We start from the raw sequence: 22,248 nt of genomic DNA, 5'->3' as shown, positions 1-22,248 counted from the left end.
CCCCTGGTGGGGGGAGGGGGGCTGTTCCACTGGACGGCGGCGGGGGGCGCTAGCGGGCGGAGCGGGCTGTACCAACGCCGGTTCTGCTGCGGGGGTGCGGAGCGAGGCTGCTCCAGCACCGGCGGCGGCTCGGGAGCCGTTCCCCGCGGCCGCGGGGAGGCGGAGCCGGTTCCCGCAAGGGGATCAGCACGGCGGGCTGTGCGGAAGGGGCGGCGGGGCCGTTTCGCCGCCGCCCGCCCCGCCGTTGGGCTGCGCCCCCCCCCCCCCGTTCCATCCCGCGGTGGGCGGTTCCGCGCGGGGCGGACCGTACCACTGTGGGCCGCGGGTGTGAGGCGGGCCGTGCCACTGTGCGCGCGGGCGGGGGGGCGGCCTGTGCGCGGCGAGCCGTGTGGCGGCGCGCGGCCTCTCGGGCTCTCTCCGCGCGGCCGGGCCGGACCGGACCCCACCGAGCCCTCCCCCTCCCTGCCCACCCCCGATACGGGCCTCGCCGCCGCCGCGCCCGGCCCGCTGCCACCGCCCGCCCTCCGCCTTCCCCCGGCCCGCCGTGTGTGTGGGAGGCGCCGGGCCCGCTCGGACGAACGCCGACGCGCTCAATGCCCAGGGTGAGGGGGCCGCGGCGGGGAGGAGGAGCCGGGGGGCGCCGGGTGAGGCCCGAGCCCCCGCCCCGGGGCGGGCCCGGCGGCGGCGGGGGGAGCTGGGGGGTCCCCCCGGCCTCGAGTGGCCCCTGCGGCCCGAGGGGGCGGTTTAGGGGCGCCCTTCATGGCCAAGCGGGTCCTCTGGCCTGCCCAGGGGGGGTTGTGGGTGCTCTGCCTGCTTTGGGGACTCCCTTTGGTCTCTGTGAGTGGTTGTGGAGGGGGCTCTTCTTGGTTTGGGACATCCCCTTGGCCTGTGCCAGTCGTTGGGGGGTTGTTCTTCCTGCTTTGGGGCATCCCCTTGCCTTGCAGGGCTATTTGGGGAGGGTTTCCTGGCTTTAGGAGGGCTCTTCCTGTTTTGAGGGGTGCTTCCTGGTTGCGGGGGGTATTTCCTGTTGGCTCCGGCACAAGGGGCTGGTTTGAGAAGGTGCTAGGGAGCTCCCTGCTGGCCTGTGGGGCAGGTTCGGAGGGTCCTTTCTGCTTTGGGGGGTTCTCTCTGGTTTGGGGGCCTGGTTTGGGGTGTCCTTCGTGGCCTAGGACGTTCCCCTTAGCAGGAGGTGCTGCTTTGGAGAGTCTTTTCTGCTCTTGGGGTTTTTCCCTAGCCTGTGGGACTGCCTTGACTGATGCTTCCTGGCCTCCTGGTTCATGGGACTCGTTTGGGGTGATGTGGGGAAGGGTCTTGTACCTGAGATGGGATGGAGGAAGTTTAGAAGGGGTTATTTGAGAGGAGGAGGAAGAGGAGGAGGTCCTTCAGCTTCCTTTCCCGTGTAGAATGGACTGAGAAGAGTCTCTTTACCCTAGAGATGTAGGAGCTTGTGTAGGAGAGGGTAAAGATGGAGATTGCGGTTGTGTTTGGGGAAAGGGCTCCCTTGTGCTTGGCCTGGAGAGTGTCTGTAAAAGAAAGAAAGATTTTTCCAGAGGTCTGAGCTGGAAGGTGGGGTGGGGAAGCCGTATTATAGGGCTGGAGAGGAAGGGTGTCCAGGATGTGGTGGTTTTCCTGGGATTTGAGTGGAGGCAGGGCTGTGAGGAGGCCAGTTGGTGTCTCAAGGCTGCCCCGCGGGATTTGAAGTGGTGAGTTAAGGAATTCTGGCCAGAGCAGGAGCGAAGGAGAGCACTGGTGTTGCCAAAGAAAGGAGTGTAAGAGTGACCGAACGAAGGCTCGAGACAAGTCCTGGTAGGGAGCTGCATATAGAGCAGAGCTGCAGATAGGGCTGGGGGCTGCCTGGAAAGGGAAAGCTTTGGTGGAGAAACCTGGTTATTGAGAGCTGGAGGTTATTGGAGCTGTGGGACGCGACAGAGGGAGCAAATTGGGAGCCGTTGCTGGCTGAGGATTGTCAGAGAAGTGGCCTCTGCTCTGGTGGTGCTTCCTCGTGGTTCCTTGGTGTGATTAGTCACGATCTCCTTTTCCTCTCGGTGCTCTGTGCTTTCAGTATGAGAGGAGTAGGGCAGAAAGTTGGCTTCTAAAGGCTACTGTATAAATGGAAACTAGCTTCAAAACCCCCAGAATGAAACAGCCAGGTTCTGACTCAGAACTGCAGCTAGTATTTAAGGAAGAAAAAAAGAAAAACCCACTACCGGCAACAACCAGAAAACTCTCTCCTTATGACTCAACATATATAAATGCTTAACTTTAATGAACTCAACTGCTGGAAAGAAGTGATGTGTCTCAATTTATGAGTTAAGGTAGGAGTAAATATCCGTGTATGTACAGATGCACAGCCAGGAATGTAGGTGGCTCTTGTTAGAGATATATGCAAAAACATAGAGGATTGATTTCAAGAGTTCATTACCTGTAAATACCCATCTTTGTGCCTGACATGGTACTGCTTGAGCATTCTTCCTGTGTCAGAGCAGAGGTGACCTGTGAACGCGGCGCGTTTCGTCACTCTCGCGCTGCCCTTTGCCCTGTTCTGGAATGTTGTCACTGTTGTGAGGACTCGGGGCAACAGAGCCATGCACAGGCCTGGTGAGGACTGGACCCTGTGCTGTTCGTGTAAAGGCACGTTTCTGCTCTTGGCTTAACTAAGACCATCCGTAGCTGAAAACACAACTCTTCAGATGCTGTAATGTACTGTAGATACTGTCAGAAAACTTCTGTAAATGTTACAGGTTGTGTAGTTTTGCTAGTGTCTTTAGAGGAGAAAAAGCGTCAGTGAAACACCGCTGTCGAAGTAAGAGAGAGGAGCTAACCTTGCTAGGTGTTGTCTGTTGTCATGGATTAATTTGAAAGTTTATTTGCCTGTGAAAAGGGAGTTGAAGGTTTAAAATTGCTCTGTTTAAACCTGAAAAACAGACTTAATGGATTGAGAATTTAGGGTAGAAGTTTCTCTGTTTGAGTGAATTACAGTGCTAGATCAGGCTGACATCTATTTAGGGCAGGAACTGGCTGATGTATATCACAAGAGTATAAAATCCCTTTATAGTGGCTGTTGGCTGCAGTATTATGTTGCACCTCTTTGAACTAATTGTGAGGGGACACAGGAGTCTTAAATCTCTTGATCCCTTTGTGTATTATAACACTTGAGACATTGGATTGCTGTCTCTATTCAGGTCACTCCCTGTGCACCTTTGTTTTGTTACCCCTTGTTTCTTTTTTTTTTTATAATAAAGCAGTAATGTTTTTTTCACTGCGAGTCTAGCTATTCTTGAAATAGTTGACTGTGAATTTTAACAATGGTGACTTTGTGGACATGCGGTGAAGTTTATCATTTGGTTTAAGTTTCAGCAGTGAGACTGACTTTAAGTGCCACAGGAGTGTGGAAAAGAAGCCAACTCTCCACTAAGTCATTTTCCAGCGGAGGTACATGGCAAATTCAAAGAGCTGAGATGAGTAAGATGAAAGTAATTCAGCTCTAACTTAATTGAATATCATCCCTGTTGCTATGTGATTTGAAATTGCCTTTAAGTCCTGCTTGACTTGTTAATGATTTTTTTAGTTACTTAAATGTGAGAAGAATATTTAGTCTGAGTTGTCAGGGAATATGATTATCAAGAATACATTTTCAAAAGCCAGCAGTTGAGACACTTTAGACAACTCGACATTCTGATTTTTAGGAATGAGTTGTTCTCATCACTCACATAATCAAAATGTTTTCTAAAGTAACTTCTTTAACTTTCTCTTAATTTCATTACATTTCAGATGTAATTCTGTGACATAATACAGCAGGGTAATAAGCGTTAAATTCTTGTTTTTTAGAAAGCCTTTTGGTTTTTACTGTTCGAACAGTTATGATTTTAGGAACTTTATTTTCTTTTCGCTGTGGTATGTAAATGAGATTCAAATGTGTCTTCCTTCTAAAGATTTTTATTTAAGTGGTGGGTGAGGAAAGTGTTCAATAATCATAAACATCTGAACAGCATTTTAAGTTGCAAAGCGGTTCCTTCCCACAGAAAAGGTCTGTAGCATAAAACACATCTCAAAAATTTGAAAGTTAGTGGAGTATCTAATAACTTCCCCCTGGCGAACTTGCCAGGATGATGTTCTCCATGCATTGATGCCCTTGTTGATTATTTAATGGCTTGACCTCACCCACAGGAAGGCAGATAACTTCTGAAGAACTCAAAGGAGTTTCCATGCATGATTGCTCTCTTGCACAGTAGTCCAGCTAGGTCTGTTTGACAGTTCTTTATTCTTTCCTGATGTTTCACTTTTGAGATTTCAATAAATAAAAATAAAAAAAATAAACTCTTTCTGAGGCAGGTTTATATCCGCTGCTGCTGACTTTAAGGCCTAGGCCAGAGTGAAAAGGAAATGAATGAGTCACCAGCAGAACTTGTCAGCAAACTGGGAGGGAGCTGGGAGGCGGGGGTGGACAGGGTGGAACAGCAGAATTTTTGACCTCACCCCTCTCTGGGCACGTGTCGCTCTGAACAAGCTTCTTTCAGAGATTGAACAAGATTTTTCTGATATTTTTTTTTCTTTTTCTTCCTGAGAATGTTAGTCACAATTAGTTCTCTGTATACAGAGAAAATATATTTTGGAGAAAATATATTTTGGAGAAGAGTTGCCTGGGTTGTTAGTAATGTTGTGTTTCTGATGTGTTCAAGTTGACTAGTTTTGGAGGTCTTGATGGATTCTTTCACTTGAAGAGTGACTTTTGCTCCAGAAGCAGCAGCTCCTCGAGACCTTTTTGACAGTATTGATGGAACAGAGCTCTTTTAGCAGGAAGATGCATAAAGTGGAATGTAATGTACTCAAAATGTCAGTAAAAGTCTAGCTGGGTTGCGGGGCAGTACTGGAATTGTAACTTTTTTATGATTAGGTTTTGAATTGTCCCATGCACTGTTTTTTTCCCTGCTATTTTTTTTTTTTGTGTGTGTGTATAAATACAAAGCACAAGAAGGAGATTTTATAGAAGAGGCAAAGGAGAAAAAATCAGCAGCTTATTAAGTAACTTCATTTACATATCACATGTAGATTTCCAGTTATGTGAACAAAATTAGTTGAGGCAGTTTGAAAAATACTGTTCTTAAAGCACTGAAGTATTCTTTCAATATTGACTGACAAATTAGCAGGCTTTGCTTTGCATCCTGTGCACTGGCTTATTTTGAAAGGCGATCCAAGTGCCCTTTGCAGCGGTATCTCAGTTTTGCAATCTGTGGAAGCTGCAGCTGTTGCAGGCTGTTGGGCTGTCTTGGTGCAGCAAAGGAAACACTTGGAAATGTGTGTTTTGAAGGAGATGTAGCTAGCAATACCATACAAGATTGCTTATTTCTTAAAAGCACCATTTCCCTAACTTGTACAGGATCAATACAGAAGAGTAAGTGGTTTGCTTAATTTAAATACTGCATTTACGAGTTAATCCAGTGCTAGGCTAGGCAGCTGCTGGGAACGGGTGTCGTAGGTGTATTGCTTTTATACTTAAGGCAATTGCAGAGCTTCTGACAAGTCAGGAATTCATTTAACTGTTTTCTTTAAGTAGCACAAACAAATGGGGTAATTGATAGAGGGTCTGTCCCAGGTTTATATTTTAAGTGCATTCTTGCACATTCCTGGTATTTGGAATGACATTCTTCTCAGATTGACCTCTTTGGGCTTTATCAAGTAAGTGTGAAGGGTGGGGAGGCCGGGCAGTCTGGCCCTAGTGCTCACAGGGCTGGTAGGTTTAAATAGTCTTCTCCATAGATGCAAGGACTGTCACAGTTCAATAGATCTGAATGTGTAGATAGGCATCTTGATTGGTGATTAATTCCCGCTGATTAAGTTAAACAATGTCAGAAACCAATTCCCAAGCATATCTTGTTCTTTTCTAATGCAAGGGTTGTTATTGCTTGACTTGTTTGTGCTGCTGTCTCTGTTTTTTTCCTCCTCCTCTGGTTTCTAGTGTTGATGTGTTAGATAGTTGTGCTCCCTTCCTCCTGAGGCTGACCAAATAAGCCATGGAGTAATTTTTTTGGTTTCTCTCCATGTTCTATGTCACTTTCTAAGTGTTCTTTAAAAAAAAAAAAAAAAAAAAGTTGAGGATTAATTGACTGAAAAATTTCTTGTTTCATAGTATACATGCACATAATTACTATTTATCATAATTGTCCTAACAAGTGCTCGATTTTCTTGGGATTTTTAAATACAAATTCGCATTGCTAACCCTAATGGGGAGGAAGAAATTTGGAGTATTTGCTTGGGGAGATCAGAACTCAGCTGTAGAGAGTTTTTCACTTTCATAATTTAAAACTTGCTTTTTTTCTACTTCTTGGTGTATAGCAGTTGAAGGCCATAGGAGTAAGGAATATATGTGTCATTAACCAAATTGTTTTTAAAATAGAATTATGTGCTACATAAACTTCTAAGAGTCTTTATCCTTCGAGAAGTCTTTTTTTATGCTTAAATTCAGTGCTTGTCATTTTTTAATCACTTCTGAGCAGTTAGCTAATTAAACTCCCTTGTAATACTCCCCAGGGGAAGGTAAGGTGGTGTCATTCCTGTTCCACAGACACACTGAGCTACCGAAAGGGACTTGGCCAAGGCTGCACCCTGCACAGTCACCAAAGGGTGGCCAATGCTCCCAGGGCCATTCTTGATTTACTGGAATACACTGTCTGCTCGTGTCCTTTAGTCATGACCTGGTGAATTTACACAACAGCTTAAAAACAATTAAAGAGAAATTAACTCTTTGGCTTGAGGGAAGAGAAGTGCAGCCTCAATGGCCATGTCAGTGCACAGTGTAGACAGCACTGGATGAGGCCCTTTCAATCAAACGATCAGCACTGAAAGGGAAAACATTGAAACAAGTTGTTTAAATACAGACCAAATTGTTTTTTTCCCCCCTTGAGACGGTGAGCTTTGGCAATGCTGCGAAGCTCTGGTGCTCTGCATCCAAATTTGAATCTCTCATGCCAAGTTCTCTTGCCCACTGATTTTATTTTAAATGCCTTAAGCTCTGTACTTTTGAGAACGTGGTCTTTCGACTCGTCCTTTGGAATGTAAGTCTTTGCAATGACTGTGCATTTCGATGGGAGGTGAGAAAGAAAACTGTTTTTCTGAAAGCTGCCTTTCTTGCGTAAAGATTCACAGGTCCTAGGCACATGTGGACGCTGTAACTTGAGTTCTTCTATTCTTGGTACGACATAACTACAACAGACTGTAATGCATTTTAACAAATCCTTTGCTTTGAGCTACTGTAGTATGTATGAGAAGTTGACAAATGTGCAAGAATTGACAAATCCTGGGATTTGAATCCATGCGTTTAGATGGAACTCTTCCATCTGGGGTGAGACTTAATCCTGTAATCATTAAACTGATAAAACGTTCTGAAATTCATTTTTGAAACTTGTATTTCAGTCGCTTGAGATGAGAACTCCTTTAAGGTCGGGAGAAGTTATTGAAAACCTTTGTTCTTGCCTCTGGTAACCTAATTAATGCATTTTTTTGGCATTGAAAGATGTTTTTCAAGGAAATAATTGCTGTTCTTTGGGTGATTTTTTTCCCACTTTGTGAAAAAGATAATTTTCTAGTACTTAATTTGACTATTTTAAAATGAGGATCTCATTAAAATACTGAGAGCACCAGAAGTTTGGGGAGTGAACTTCAAGGCCTCTGTATTTTTTTCCCCTAATTGTATTTCTTTGGGTGTGCCACACTGACCTTTTTGTTGAAGTTATGAGTTTGATTTCTAAATGCTAGCTTGTCTTTTATTCAAATACATTTTTGAAATTATATATATATATTTCTGTTATATTCTGCAATTATTTTTTTTCTTCATGCTGTTTACATACCTTAACATTTCTTTCAGTTTAAGCGTCTGTTCTGCTAATAAATTATTCCAAAGCAGATTATGTCATTCTGGCTAAATTCGTCTCTTTCAGACAGCATAAAAGTCCTGTTGTCTATTCTAGTGTTTCATTTGGTGTAATATATGGCAGTTATACTCTTAGAAAAGGTCCCCACTTGTATGGCTTGCTTTCTTCCCCTCCAGAAAGCTAAGCTGCACCAATGGTATTTTTCTGTATATGTGCTTAGCCCCAAAGGTTAACAGGTATGACTGCACCAACAAACACTTTCAAATATGTACTTGGCTTCGTGCTATTTTCTCCTCTTCTGTGGCACCTGACTAAGAGGGAGGAGCAGCAAAAAGTGGGTGAAAAGGTTTTCTTGTTTTCCCTTCTGGGGTCTTGGGTGCCAGGAACAGCAGTTGTCAGAAGGCCTGCAGTGCTGGGCTGGATAGTGTTCAATGTAGAGGGAATATCTGGGATAATAACTTTAAACTAGATAGTGTGTGTGTGCATATACGTATATATGTATTTTAACATCATGTCTGGCTTAATTTGAGTGACCTTGAGGAAAGCAGGCAAAGCTGTATGCCTCCCCAAAGTTGATTGAAAAGCAAGACTTAAAATAAATTTCAGTCCTTACCAGTACAACTAGTTGGAACTTGCAGGAGAGTTGATATTTGGGGGGTGTGGAATGAGAAGCAATTCCTCTTACATGCTCTTTTTCTTCTCTCTAGGTGTTCTGTTGGAATATCCGTCGCACATTTATGGCGATTCTGAGAGTGAGGGCAGACTTCTGCCAGGCCCAGCACAGCACCCTGGCTGACAAGTGAGCTGGGTGCAGGGGGTTTACGTGCCATAATCACTTTGCCTTGAAGACTCCAGACACAACGAACACTCTCAAATATATGGGATATCTTTTGCATATTGGAAGCATATTCCTTTTACTGACTCTAGCAAAACTAAGCAACAAGAAAACAAAGTGGAGAGAAAACCTGCCCTTATTTTTTTGCCTCACCAGTGCCTAAATGTAGAACAGGCTGCCTAGTCTTGCATGTAGTCAGAAGTTTTGGAGTCTGAAGGATACCACCTGCAGTAATCGAGGCCTAACTTGAAGGCAAGCGGATTTTAAAGCAAAGTTGCTTTTCTAGAAGCGAAGTCTTTAATGAACAAACACGGCAAAGCAAGCTCTGAGCGATCCCAGGCATTCTAGTGGTCTTTTAAATGTTTTCTGCTGTGAAACGTTTCAGAAGTTACTGATTTTTTTTTCTTTTTTTTTTTTTGTTTTTTTTTGGCCCCTTACACATTTTTTTTGCCATTATGAACCGTCCAGCCCCAGTGGAAATTACCTATGAGAATATGCGTTTCCTGATCACTCACAACCCAACCAATGCAACCCTCAACAAGTTCACAGAGGTAAGGCAGTCAAATGAAGTATCATCCTTTTCTTATATACTGAAGCCTTCTGCAGAGATACTAAACACTCTTCACACCTGTTGTTCACAGAGCTTTAAATATATTTTACATGTTATTTAAGGCACTTGTTTTTCTGTAGTAGATTGTTTGCATTCTCCTGACCCTGTGGGGAGAAAATTCACCTCTTTCGAATCTTACATTTCTTTAACTGGGGTAGAGGTTCTGTTTTAGGATATAAGTGCACCGTTTCCCATCTTCCTTGTCCAGGAAGGACCATGTTCTGGTTCTGCATGTTCTGACCCTAACTGGTTTCTGATCTTTCTTGGCCTTTAGAGCAGGATTAACTGCAATGCTCAAGAACAGTCGTTGAACTCGTGGAGAAATTTGCTCAGATTGTCCTCTCACCCCCAGCATAGTCAGATATCAGGTGCTAAAATTTGTCCATTAAAAATAACACCCGCCCCGGATCTGAGGATGGGCAGAGAGCCAACTACAATGGGCTGTGCATCAAACTGACACTAGGAGGTCTTAAATGCTGCAAAATTTAATATTCAGTTTTCTGAAAAAGTAACAGATGGTATCATCAGAGAAATGCTAGTGCAGCTTGCTTTTGCATTCTACTTTGTTCCACATCTGCTGTATCTTTGTGCCTTAGTCTTAGTATCCTTAGTCTATCCAGAGGACTTTTATCTTGTATGTGTAGGTCTTTTCATTCTGATAAGAGTCTGTCATCTGATCCTCATGCCTGTCTGCAGCTGCTGTGATTTCCATCATTTAGCAACATGTTCTTCACCATGAGTCCACTCTGATATGAATGGTTAATTCTGTCTGAAACTCACATTCTTTTGGTCTCTCTATTTTTTTTTTTCTGTGTTGTTATGGATTATCTCTCTCAAGACTCTTCAGGAGTCTTGAGTCTGGAAGAGGTATTACTGCTAATTGTTAAAAGTCAAGTGATTCAGTCCAAACAGGAGAGGAAGTTCTGTTTGCCGTATGAACCTTCAAAGTGAACTGGAGCAGCTTTTGTTTGATCTCCTGATTATTTGTCTCGCACAATGTGCTACTTATAGTGCATTACAAGGAAGCTGGAGTATGGTGGTGTGTGTGTTCTGTTCCTCCCTGCCTCAAAATGTCAACACTGGCTGAAGCAAGCAGTTCCATGCTTCTATTTAAAGAGAAGAAGAAGCTGCATGGAGAGTATGAGCAGCTATTTTCATTTTGCTGTTTCATATATGCAAGTTTTTTCCCGCTCTAGCCTCTCCCTAGAGAAGAATATTTCAGAGTTATTTCATATTTATTCTCACCATTTGTAACCCTTCTCCTAATGTAGGTCACAAACACTCTGTTCCCATTTGGCCCTTGCTCCTTCACTGTCTAGTCTCTGTGGAACTGTGGAATGATTGCAATACTGCTGACCCAGGAGAGTGTGTTGAGTTTTGTAGCAATTGAAAAAAAATCTTTAATTTTTCACTCTGTCAGTGTGCTCACATTTTTCCCTTGTTCTTAAAGGAGCTGAAGAAGTACGGAGTGACAACCTTGGTGCGAGTTTGTGATGCCACTTATGATCAAGCTCCTATTGAAAAAGAAGGAATCCAGGTTCTAGTGAGTTACCTTTAAAAACTCTCTAAAACTAGAAGAAAAAATACTGGTCTGCAAATGATGGAGATGGCTTAATGTTTTAGGTTCAATAATGCCCTGATTTCTTTCAGATTGGCCAAAAGCTGTGTGCTTCCCTGCATCAGATAAGGCTGGCTTTGAGAAACTAGCTGTAACTTTGTGGAAAGGACTTTCAGATTCATTACTCTGGACCAGACATTTCAGTTAGAAGAGAACCTTCTGGTCTTGGATGTCTGGATTTGCTCAGATAGTTTGGTTGCCCTTTAGAGAATGTGTTGATGCTAGTCCAGTGTGAATTTGCAGAACTTACAGCCTGTTCAGCCTCATGGTTCATACAGCTCAGTTCAGGTTTTTTTCCCTAGACACAGCACTTGACTTTACCGCTGGCCCTCTCAGAAGATAAAACTCCCTTCTGTTAATCAAAAGATGCCTTTTCTCTCTTGAGCCCATGGCTACTGTGCAGATAGGCTGCTTGTTTTGCATAAAACCAAGGCTTTTTGCTGTCTGTAGCAGAACAGCAGTCATCTCCTCACCCCTGGCCTGTAAACGCAGCGTAGCTGCTGGCGTCTTCCCTGTTCAGCAGGTGGAATTCCATGACTGCTCCTCACCTCTGCGTTACGCAATGGCTGTCCCACTCCATCACCATCCAGGAGCACTTGATGTCTTAGGGGAGGGTTTTTTAATAGGTGTGTGCTCGTGTTAAGCTTGCAGGCAGTGTTTTTCCAGGCAATACTTCTGAATTATTATAGTGTGTCAGATATAATCAGTTTATTCTACTGACTAATCTATGTTGCGATGCCAGAAACTGCATCCTGCTGCCTTGTTGCAGGTAGTCAGTCTTCTAAAACCCCCTGGGTTTTACGGCCCAGTTGGAGGAACGCTTTTATGCTTCCTGTAAGGAGGAACGCTTTGACCCTGGCTTGTCTGTGGGGCTTCTACATCTAGATCAGTCAGAATTCCTGGCTCCCAGCCTTGCTAAGCACCTTCTCCAGTTGTAGGCAGCCAAGTGTGCCTCAGTGGTGTTGGAAAATCCATCATTCCAAGGCTTGCAGGCTCCTAGAGCTGTTGCTATGGAATAGCCTTATTTATTCAGTCTGGAAGCTTTTCTGGAACTGGGCACTGTAAATGTTCCCAGACACGCTGCCGTGGAACCTCTAGTCCTAAAATTAGAATAGGCAAGAGAAGGATTAAACTTTTGGTGTCTTAGATCTACAGAAAAGCGTGTGGAAGCCCTGGCTTAAACTGGAGCTTAGAGTGTTTTTGTGGTGGAGCAGAGACTTGAATCCTTCCTGGGAGCCTCAGGCCGGATTCCCAGGGCTCCACCTCTGCTGCAGCCCGGCCAGGGCCAACTGACCTTGGCATCCCGGCAAGCCGTGAGTGGCACTGGCAGGAATGTCATGGCCTGGTGCCCCGGACAGGCGGGAGGCTCTGCTGGGAGCAGCCACTTCTGAAACAGGCGGGGGATTTTGCTTCTCAAGAAATCTTGAAAACTTGGTGGTGATAAGAAGTGAACTGAAACCAGGTTTTGGGGAAGCTTTGCGAAGGCTGGAAATGGTGTTTGAGGCAGTTCTGCTTGGGACCGTTTCGGTGGAGAGCCTTTCACTTGGAGTGACATGTGTCTATGTGTGTTTGCCTCAGCCCCTCTGCATCCACTTCAGTGGTTCTCCCTATTCCCTTGCTGCGGAAGGCAGAACCATAGGGAGCACCAAGCCGATGGGCACCTGGAGAGGGTGACAGAGAAGGTTTTGCTGTTAATGTCACCACCGATTTCACTCATTTTATTGCCTTCAAAATTCCCTGTAGTGTGTTGGCATTTTGGTGTTTTAAGTCTACGTAGTAATCAACGTGCCTGCCCCCTGTGTAGCTTTTCCTTCCTATGAACGTGTGCGTTTTCCAAAACGGTGCTCTGCTCTCTGCAGAAATGGTGTTGAATTACCAGCTGGCTGAGAAAATAACACATCACTATTTAAAGCTAATATTTGCTTGTAAAAATAATGAAGATTAAATACACAGCCTCGGAGAGATTAGTGTCTATTTTAAAACTGTTGAGGTCAAAAGCCTAGTTAAAACCCCTGAAACTGAGAGCGTTTTAGCAAAGCCTCCTTTCACGCCATGATGCAAAATAATATACTGGCAGGGTGGGTAGTGTGGCAGCTAGAGAGTTGTGTTGGCAGATGGCGTAGTGAGAAACCAGAGAATGAGATGTACCGTGTTTGAAGTAGTAGTACTGCATACGCATGTTTATCAACAGGGATTAAATCAGGGAGGCGGGAGGTGGAGATGGGTTTAGTTTCTGTGGGATTCTGCACAGTTCGCCCAGCTCGGTTTCTGGGGAAGGTCTTGTCTGCGTAGGAATGTTGCACCAGAAAAACTGCTGCTGATTTTCCTTGAAACATTTTTCCCCTGACTGGTGAGGAAAGGCCTGTCATGGGTTTGTTTGTCTTAAGGCACATTTCACTAATCTACTCATGTCAGCTTTTTCTTCATGGTTCGTGCCTGGATCAGGCGTTCTCCCGCCTTAGCAGAAGGGCTACAGCTCACCCACGTTAGGGACGTGACCTCGCCGCACCTGATATTTGTTGTGTAACCACAAACCCTTTGGACGCGAAGGTGGGAAAGCTCCACACTGGTGGCAACAGTCTCCTCCCGTGCAGGCTCCGGCCACTGTGCTGTGTCTTGCTGCTGTGGTTGGGATTCCAAGTGAGCTCCATGTAGATTTGGAAGGAAAGGATCTTTGTCACCTCAGTTCTGGTGCTGCTTCTTGGTCACCTCAGTTCTGCATCGGTAATCTGGCCAGGGGACAAACCCAGAGCTCTTTTCTTGAGCAGCGCTGCTCTAAGTAAAGCGTAAATAAGAAGAATCCAGTCTTGCATATCATCCTTTTCAGCTTCTGGAGGGTGGCACGAAAGAGATGCTTTCTGTTTGTACAAGCTCGGTGCATCGCTCTGGTTTTTAATGACTGTTTTGCTCTTGGAACTTAGCAATTTGTTTTCTTTGCTGCCTGACAGGAATTCTGAGGTGCTGCTGACAGAGCTCATAAGCAGGAGAAAAACTGCGAAACTTTGCTGCAATTACTTCTCTCTTCCCAGAATTATTCTTGTATCGCATTCTGGGCAGTATCCCATACACCACTGTTTTATCAGCCCTGATTTAATGTCAGTAGTTTATCAATAATGATAAAGCGATGCTCTTTGGGGAAATAAGGGCTGTCATTGATTGCAGCCAGCACAAGAGTTGTGGGCACATGATGGGTAATGTGCAAGCTAAAGTAAGACAGTAACCTTGTGTATGTGGTGTCTGGAGGAAATTATTCGAATCTAATTTAAGATGTAGAAATGATATGCGAGTTCTTTGCAATAGGCAGTGCCTGATCTTTTGATGGTCCATACATCTTTCCCTGACAGTGGAAGACACTGGTACTAAATTAATATGATTATGTAAATCAAATAATCATGTAAAAACCTACATTAGGAAGCACCAATTTCATCTTAAAACCTTGTTTCTCTAGCCTTTTATTTTGCGGTTTTGTCTCAAATATTTTTAACTTCCATTTTCTTTAAAAAGGTATTCACTACACCCATTAGGTTCAGACTTTGTATGTCTGGATTGATCACAAAGTTATTTAGTATTGGAAGCTTTTTGCTTTTCTAGTTCTGTGATGTGGATTTGCACCTTGCAAGATTGCAGCTGCTAACACATTCAGAAGATGCATTTTAGCTGAGATCTTTTTTTCAAACCTGTACTCGTTCCACAGGAAGCGTCTGGGTAGCAGTAAGTGTATTTCAAAATGGAAAGTCTAGTGTTTTTCTCACCTTCCTTTGCCTTCTTGGGTTTCTGCAGGCCTTTTTTTCAGGCTTCAGAGAATATCACCTCCTATTACCTGTCCCCAAGATGATAATTGAAAAGCACAGTGCCAGCCAGCGACAAAGACAGGACTCTTCTCAGAGCAGCTTCTTAACCATTTGGAGAGGTGGTTGAATAATATGAAAATCGGGCTATAAATCTCTTTTGTAATATGCGCTGCAGTCCACTAATGACAGGTGCTAAATAGCAAGGTATCATCTTTCCCCTTGCATCTAGGAGTGCTCTTTCTGCAGCACTCCCTGTTTCTGAGAAGAGTATGAAACATGTGACATGTTAGACTTGGATATAATTTTAGGACGCATAGTACTCCACTCAGCACACATTCCAGGAGGGAGCTGTGGCCTGGAGAAAATGGGAAGCTCCTCGCATGTGATTTTGATTTCCATGGTGGTGATATTTAGCGTGGCGCAAATTGGCAACCCCTTTTACAGGCAGAAATGAAGTAATAAATTCTGTTGGATTGTTTGCCTACATAGTGTTTTGTTTTGTTTTTTTTTGCTTAAGAGCATTAAAAAATGCTTTCCATTTTTTAACTGGAAAATACCTTAGTGGCTGTGACACAATCGTAGGCAAAAGGTTCCCATTTCCCATCTTAAATATCTGATTGAAGTGCCTATTCATTTTTATGTATTTTGAATAAAATGAGATTTCAAAGGCAGTTGTTCTTAAATCTAAAAAACCAAGTTAACTGTTAAAAATTCAGTGCCACTGTATGATATTGATGTGCAAACTTCTATACATCTGGTAAACTGTACAGTAAACTTCTTGGCTGAATGAATAGTTTCCTTCCGTTAAATATGATTACCTTGCTGTTGCTTATGGATTACAATCTGTGTGGCATTTGCTTCAGGGAATTTTACACCCAGTATCTTTTCTCCTTGCAAGGACTGGCCGTTTGATGATGGAGCACCACCCCCGAATCAGATAGTTGATGACTGGCTAAACCTGTTGAAAAGCAAATTTCGTGAAGAGCCGGGATGCTGTATCGCTGTGCACTGCGTGGCAGGGTTGGGAAGGTTAGTACGTGCTTTTTGCTGCTCTTCTCACACAGGGGAAGAAAAAGGCAGATTTTGCTTTAATCTGGAAAACTCTCTACCTATAGAAGGCAATTAAACCTTAGCTATAGCAAATGAGACAGCTTTAGGGGGAGAAGAATGCTTTTGAGGTTTCGGATTGTGTCCTGTGGAAAGCAATTTCTTCTGTTTATGCAGGTGCTGCACAGCAGTGATAGTGGGGGTTATTTCTCCTAATTCCTGGACTGTTTCTTGTTTAGCTACCAGCACAAGTGATCCAAATGCCTTTGCAGCTCTGCCCTCAGAGGTGCTGGTGGCAGCTGGGGATGTTTAGTAGAATATTCATGTCCAACAGAAAATTATCTGCTGTGATTTCAGCTCATTTGAAGAGCTAATTCTTTACACTTCCCTGATGTCCACAGTGAGGACCCCAAAGTAGAAAGCTTTATTGCCCTGGGACTTCTCCGCTTCTGTTTATAGCGTGCAACAAAGATTAATCTATAGAAGTCATCTCTTAAATGCCATATAGACCTACATCATTACTAAGTCTATAGTGTCCTAAGCAACAAAATGCATTGAAAAGATACTGTAGACTTTTTTGAGCAAAGCAGAAATCTAGGCTGTAGAGAAATGAGAAAATATAAAAATTCCCCAGTTCCTGTTTCATGCCAAACATTAAAGAACTGTTTGTTTTGGGGGTTTGTAGGTGTGTGCGGAAAGCAGAATTGTTGAAAGGGATTCTGCATTAAATACTCAGCAGGCAATTGTTTTCTTATAGATAAGGTTTAAAGAGAAGACACCTAACATTTGTTTATAGATTATTTTTGATGTATTTTGAGAGATTCAATATATTGGTTCTCCAGATCTTGCTTAAATATTGATTTCTCATTTAGGGCTCCTGTCCTGGTTGCACTTGCTCTCATTGAATGTGGAATGAAGTACGAAGATGCAGTTCAGTTTATAAGACAGTAAGTTAAATATAACAATTTACAAGATATTTCCTTGACTGTCATGGCTTTAGTTAGCTAATATATGAAGTAATGCATACATCTTCAAGGGAAGGTTAACCCTGATGTTGCTGGTTAACCCTGTTGAAGGTTAACCCTGGTGATGTTGGAAACAAACTCTCCCAATCCAAGAAAATAGACTGGAACTTGGTAGCTGGGTTTTGATTTAACATTGGCCCTTAGATAATGAACTGCATGGCTGGTCTGGTTTATCGTTTCTCCAACTGGATAAAGAAGCCAAAATACCACTGTATGGGTATGGGAAAGCTTTGAAGTAAAATAACCAGTCTGCTTTAAGATATATGTGGTGATTGAAGCAGTACTTTTGATATTAGCCTTTGTTCTGTTTGCTTTAGGAAAAGGAGGGGAGCTTTCAATTCCAAACAGCTGCTTTACCTTGAGAAATACCGACCTAAGATGCGATTACGCTTCAAAGATGCCAACGGTCACTGCTGTGTTCAATAGAAAGAAATGCTAAACAAAGGCAGAAGTTTTATCATGGCTGTTTTCTGGACTCTTGGCACCTGGAAATGTGAATCTGGAATCAAACTGCGTCATCAAATGAGTGGTGGAGTCAGTGCTCCTCAACCTCTGTCCTAATGGTGGTGATGATTTAAAAAAATAAAAAAAATAAAAAAAAAAAAAGAGAAACATTTCAGTGAAGGATTATTTTCTCCTCAGGCTGCAGTTTGAACATCTGCAAGGAGAAAATCACTTTCAGAACCTTCTGTATTTTTAACCTTAAAAAAAAAAAAGAAATAAAGTAAATTTTATGTCTAAGGAAAACCAGCAGAGCATTGGCTTGTGCAGAAGCTATTTTCTTGATTTGAGGAAAGTACCCCACAGTTAGGTCCTGATACATTAATTCCCACGGGATTCTCTTAAATGGATTTTATTTTTTCCCTTCCTTTCTTTCTTTCCTTCCTTGCTGAGAGCTGGCAGACGGAAACGAGGAGATTTGTTGCTGTGCGGGAGCAGTTTGGCCGCCAACCTGAGCACTGTCCTAGTGCCTCAGCGATGCTCGTGCCGTGTGTCCACATGCTGTCCACGCTCTACAGGTGCGAGGGATCTTCCTTGGCGGGGTTTAGCAGAAGCCTCACTACCCAGTGGCTCTGGATCTGCTAAAGGCCTTTTCTTGAGGTTTGGGAGATGGTATTTTAAGCTGTGTGTGTGTTTATATGGATGAATGTGTGTGCCTGTGGTTCTGCGTGCGTCTAAGGCGTATTTCTCCAAAGAATTTGGCTGAAATGTTGCTTGTCTTTCTGTTGTTAGATAGAAAATCTACTCTGGCAGAAGACTGGTGTTCAAAGTGTCATAGGTGAGCAAGGCGGGGGGTCAGGCAAACACTTAAAATAACTTATCTGTCATAAGGAAAGGAAAAAAGGCTTTTTGCTACTGTCTAGATTCTCTGCCTTACTGAACACAGTAAATCAGGGCTTGGAGGGAGGATCTCCTTTGTACCGTGTCTGAGGCTAAGCTAATGCCACACAAACGTGCTCCACGAGTATAGATTCCCGACAGGAGCCTCTCCCCAGCCCGGCCTCCATTTACAGCTCAGTTTAACCACTGGTTGCCTTGTTTTTTAGCGGCCTCCTCCGAAGGGCGGATCTCTGCTTGCACACCAGCAGGCCTGTGTGCATTAGCAGGCAGTGGCTCTGGGGGAGGAAAAATCCATGCTGCTTTCTGAGCACTGGGGCTAAACATGCAGTTTATGGGCCAGCACCGCGTGCTTTTTGCAGAGCCACCGATGTCCTCGCTGGGTTTGTTGCAACAAGTCCTTTTCCAGCCTCCAAGAAGCAGTTGGAGCCAGGCTACTGAACCAAATACAGGTGAACTTAGTGCTCTGCCCCGTTAGCGACCTCACACGCTTGCCGTTTGACGCTATGTCTGTAATACCAGCACTGAGTCCAGGGTTAAGGTCTTGCTGTCCTCTGATCTTCTGTGGAGCCAAAGGCTTTTATTCTGCACCGGCAGCGGGTGCAGCCTGGTACCCCTCTCACCAATACCTCACAAGCTGGAGATGTGAGCTGCCCACGGGGGATTTCTGCCTCTCCCAGAGCTGTATTTGCAGTTTGTAACCGCACAAACACTTTCCGAAAACAAGGAATGGCCTTTTGTGATTTTATTCCTAGAAGGGATTTATAATTTTTAGCAAGAAGATAATGGTACTTGTCAAGCTCCTCGCTTTACAGGTGCACCAACAGGCCTGCGTGTGGGTTCGTGGCTGGAAAACACTGCACCTTGCAAAGCTCCCTCTTGTTCCCCGACTCAATTTTGTTGTTGTAATAAGTTCCTTCCTCCCTTTAAGCTGTGTAATGTTCCTGATTTCTTTAATAGCTAAAGGAAACGCAGAAGTGTCTTTGATGTCAATGCCTATATTAGGGGAAAAACAGATCTGGTAATGTTGGATTCCACGTGGAAGGTAAATGATGCTGAAAAGTCCCTAATTCTGACCTTTGCCTTCCCCTCACAAACTAGAAACTAATGTTCTAACTGTTTCTGCACATTAAAATGGTTGATGTTTTTAATAAAATGAAATACTGGTAGTTAAAGCAGGTTTGTCAAACGACAGATGTTGGATTGGAGGGGTAGGTGTTGAGCTGGATTGGAAACCAAAACCCAAGCCCTTTTGAAGAACAATAAAAGATATTTTACATGCTAATATGTATAATTTTGCCTTTTTCCCCCTAGTTTTACTCTGATTTATAATGTTCTATTTACCCTGTACATGCTTGGCAATCTGAGGAAAAAATAATGGGAGGCACCTTGATTCAAACTGTGGTTCAGCATAGGCACTAACAGGGGAGCTTCGTTACGAGCAGGGTGCAATATTCCAACAGCCACAATATTCAGCACTTGGCCACAGTGCAATAAAGGTCTTGAAGTAAAATGGCTTTTCCCTCTGGCTCTTGATGAATTTCTTGCCATTCATTAGTATTAAGCGCTGTTCTTTGATCTCAAAAGGCTTTTTTTTGGACAATTCTGTAGATGCCCCTTGTGTTTCTAATCCCCTCATCACCGTTTGCTGCTCTGTAGCTTGGATTGCTGGTGGCTTCCCAACTGCTGGAAAACGAGAGTCTGTCTTTAGAGATGAGCAAGCAACACTGCAGCCAGCAGCTGCTTTTTGCTAACGGCATTATTTGTTAATACAAGAAAATACATGTAAAAACAACCAAAAAGTCTCCAGCAACTTTCCCGAGAAGCGTAAAGGATCTGTTGCAAATCTTGCTGTCTTGCCCTGGACATCACTAGAGCCTGTGCCACCTGGCAGGGCTTGAATGGGGCTATTGTTTGGTGACAACAATGAGAGACTTTCTGCAGTCTTGGAGCCTGGGCCCTTTTCCCCTGTGTGCAGGGCAGTGCTGTGGAATAGTTATATATAACTTATTTAAGTAATACCCCCGTGGTATTTTCCAAGCTTAATTGCAAATGAGTTGTGCTTGTACGACAGGAGCTTCCTGCCTCGTGTTAATTTTGTTTTTTTTTTCCCCGCTTACATCTCAGCTACTTCTAACTTCAGATCCTGAGACTTCCTTTAACTGGTGATATCACTTATCACATGTGTGTTTATATCACCCAAGGTGCTGCTTTGGAAGTAATTAAGGATGTTACGTGAAGTGGAGGGGCTCTGCAGGGCAAAGAGACTGCAGGAGTCACCCATCGCCCTGCTACAATAGGGGATGTCCTGTTAACTGAATATTTATCAATCATTTAATTTAGTGCTAGCAGTTGCAAATTGATCCCAGGGGTAGTCTTAAGAGAGCGTTTTAAGGATGTGTTTCTTGGTGGGGGGCGGTGTTAAGGAGAGTTGCCTTTTGTCCATAAATGGATTTTGAAGTAAAATGTCAAGCTTTCCATCAAATCTGTTGCCTCTCTAGGTTTACGCAGATGAAAAATGTTCCTTTCCTTGCTTTTTTTGGGCAGGCCCAAACGAAGGCGTAAGGGCAGTGGGGCTGAGGTGTGAAGCGCGTGGGTGTGAAGCTGGGGGTGCTAAGGAGCCCCTTGACTCTGCTGTGGAAATGAAGTGTCAGGGAGGCCTTCCTAGAACTGGATTTACTCCTGTGACAGCCTCTGAAGACGTGTAACAGGTCACACGTTTCACACCACATAGAACCCCATTCATTTCAGGCTGTTTGAGGACTCTTACAGGTACCAATTTTCTTGGCAGACTTGCATTAAATACTTCAAATACCACTTTGGAATAAAAACTCCAACAAAGGCATGGAATTAAATCTTGAGCCCTTCCCTCGTCATGACCCACTGTTCCACAAGCGCGTTGTGGGTGCGGATGCTGAGGGCTTTGCCATCCGGGATGGGAACCAGGAGACTCTTGTGCATCTCCTTTGGGCGCTGAGCAGGTCCCTGAATCGGGGATGAGGAACAGCTCCCATGAGCAGCGTTTGTGGTGGGATTTCCCTCGTGGAGAAGCTGTTTGGGAGAGATTTTGAGCAGCTGGAGAAGCTCCTTTATTCTGGCGGTGGCTGCAGGCTGTGCAGGACAACCGGGATTTGAGGTGGCTCCGTCTGTGCCGTTTCTTCCAGGGCTTAACTCTAGATGGAGACAAATGAGGGATCCGGAGAGCCATCGCCAGAGGGAAATCCCTGCTGCAAACCTGTGGATGCACTAGAAGAGTTCAAGGTGGGAAAAAGAAGGTAAGGAATCGCTCCTGTGTCCCGTTAGGGAAGCTGGGCAGGAACAGGGCTGTGAATATCTATGGAGAGCGTGCACGGAGCCTGTGACCTTCCTAAGCTACTGGTTTGTTTCTACTTGGTGTTGTCCTTGCTGTTGTTATCCCCAAGGCTGCTGCATGGGTGGCACGGGCTTATTCCGATTGATCCCACTCAGTGCTTTGGAGTTCCCTTTGTCGTGGATAACGCTACCTGCAACACAGTCCAGCTCTTGTGTTCCTTTATTCCTGATAGAAGCAATTTTCAGCAGTCAAAGGGAAGAGGACGTTCTTGCATGGAATATAAATGGCTTTAGGACTGAAACAAGAATTTTTCCGAGAAAAAAAGAGCAGCAAAGCCCATGAGATGGGCCCAGAGTGAAGCTGGGAGATGTGTTTGAAATAGCAGCTTGTTGATGCCTGCTCCTTGCTGCTTCCCAGCCCTGCAATCCGGGGCCTTGAGTAGAAAAGCAAAGTGCTGGGAATCCAGGTGAGCCTCATACTTTTGGCTGAAAACTGATGGGATTGATGTGTCTGCAGAAAGCTCCGATTTGGGCAATTTAGATTATAGCAGGAGGGAGCCTCTGTTCTGCTGGAAAGTCTTGGCCAGGTCTAACAGCGATACCTGCTCGTTGCCCGAGCTGCTGGGGGCAGCAAGGAGGCCCGTGGGGCTCCTGCCGTCAGCTCGGGCACAGGGCAGGGGAGATGGGGATGTGATGGGCTCCCCAGGGTGGCGGTGCTGCCCACTGCCGATGGGAATCTGCTCGAGAGCTGCCTGCGGGACCCCGTGAGCCCTTCGGTTCTGCCCTGGCCACTCAAAATGAGAA

At 44.5% G+C, this 22,248-nt stretch overlaps 1 protein-coding gene across 3 annotated transcripts in view; it reads left to right on the top strand.

The window, feature by feature from the left end:
• Positions 1–19,030, top strand: part of PTP4A2 (protein tyrosine phosphatase type IVA, member 2) — a 21,194-nt gene extending 2,164 nt beyond the window's left edge. Inside the window, exons 2-7 of one of the 3 annotated variants that reach the window (XR_003250097.1) lie at positions 8,576–9,254; positions 10,764–10,856; positions 15,621–15,751; positions 16,642–16,716; positions 17,112–17,813; positions 18,028–19,030. Coding sequence is in view for 2 of the 3 variants with exons in the window: in XM_026043581.1 (XP_025899366.1) it covers positions 9,159–9,254; positions 10,764–10,856; positions 15,621–15,751; positions 16,642–16,716; positions 17,112–17,220 (504 nt within the window). In the remaining variant the exon portion in view is untranslated. Of the gene's footprint in view, positions 1–514; positions 603–8,575; positions 9,255–10,763; positions 10,857–15,620; positions 15,752–16,641; positions 16,717–17,111 lie in introns of those variants that run through there. The other 2 variants (XM_026043582.1, XM_026043581.1) reach the window with 2 other exon arrangements.
• Positions 19,031–22,248: the final 3,218 nt, after the last annotated feature.

This window comes from Nothoprocta perdicaria, unplaced genomic scaffold, assembly GCF_003342845.1.
Source record: "Nothoprocta perdicaria isolate Ctin4 unplaced genomic scaffold, notPer1 scaffold_33, whole genome shotgun sequence".
NCBI classification, from domain to species: domain Eukaryota; kingdom Metazoa; phylum Chordata; class Aves; order Tinamiformes; family Tinamidae; genus Nothoprocta; species Nothoprocta perdicaria.
The sequence above is the reverse complement of the archived record's forward strand: the minus strand, read 5'-3'. Positions and strand labels throughout refer to the sequence as shown.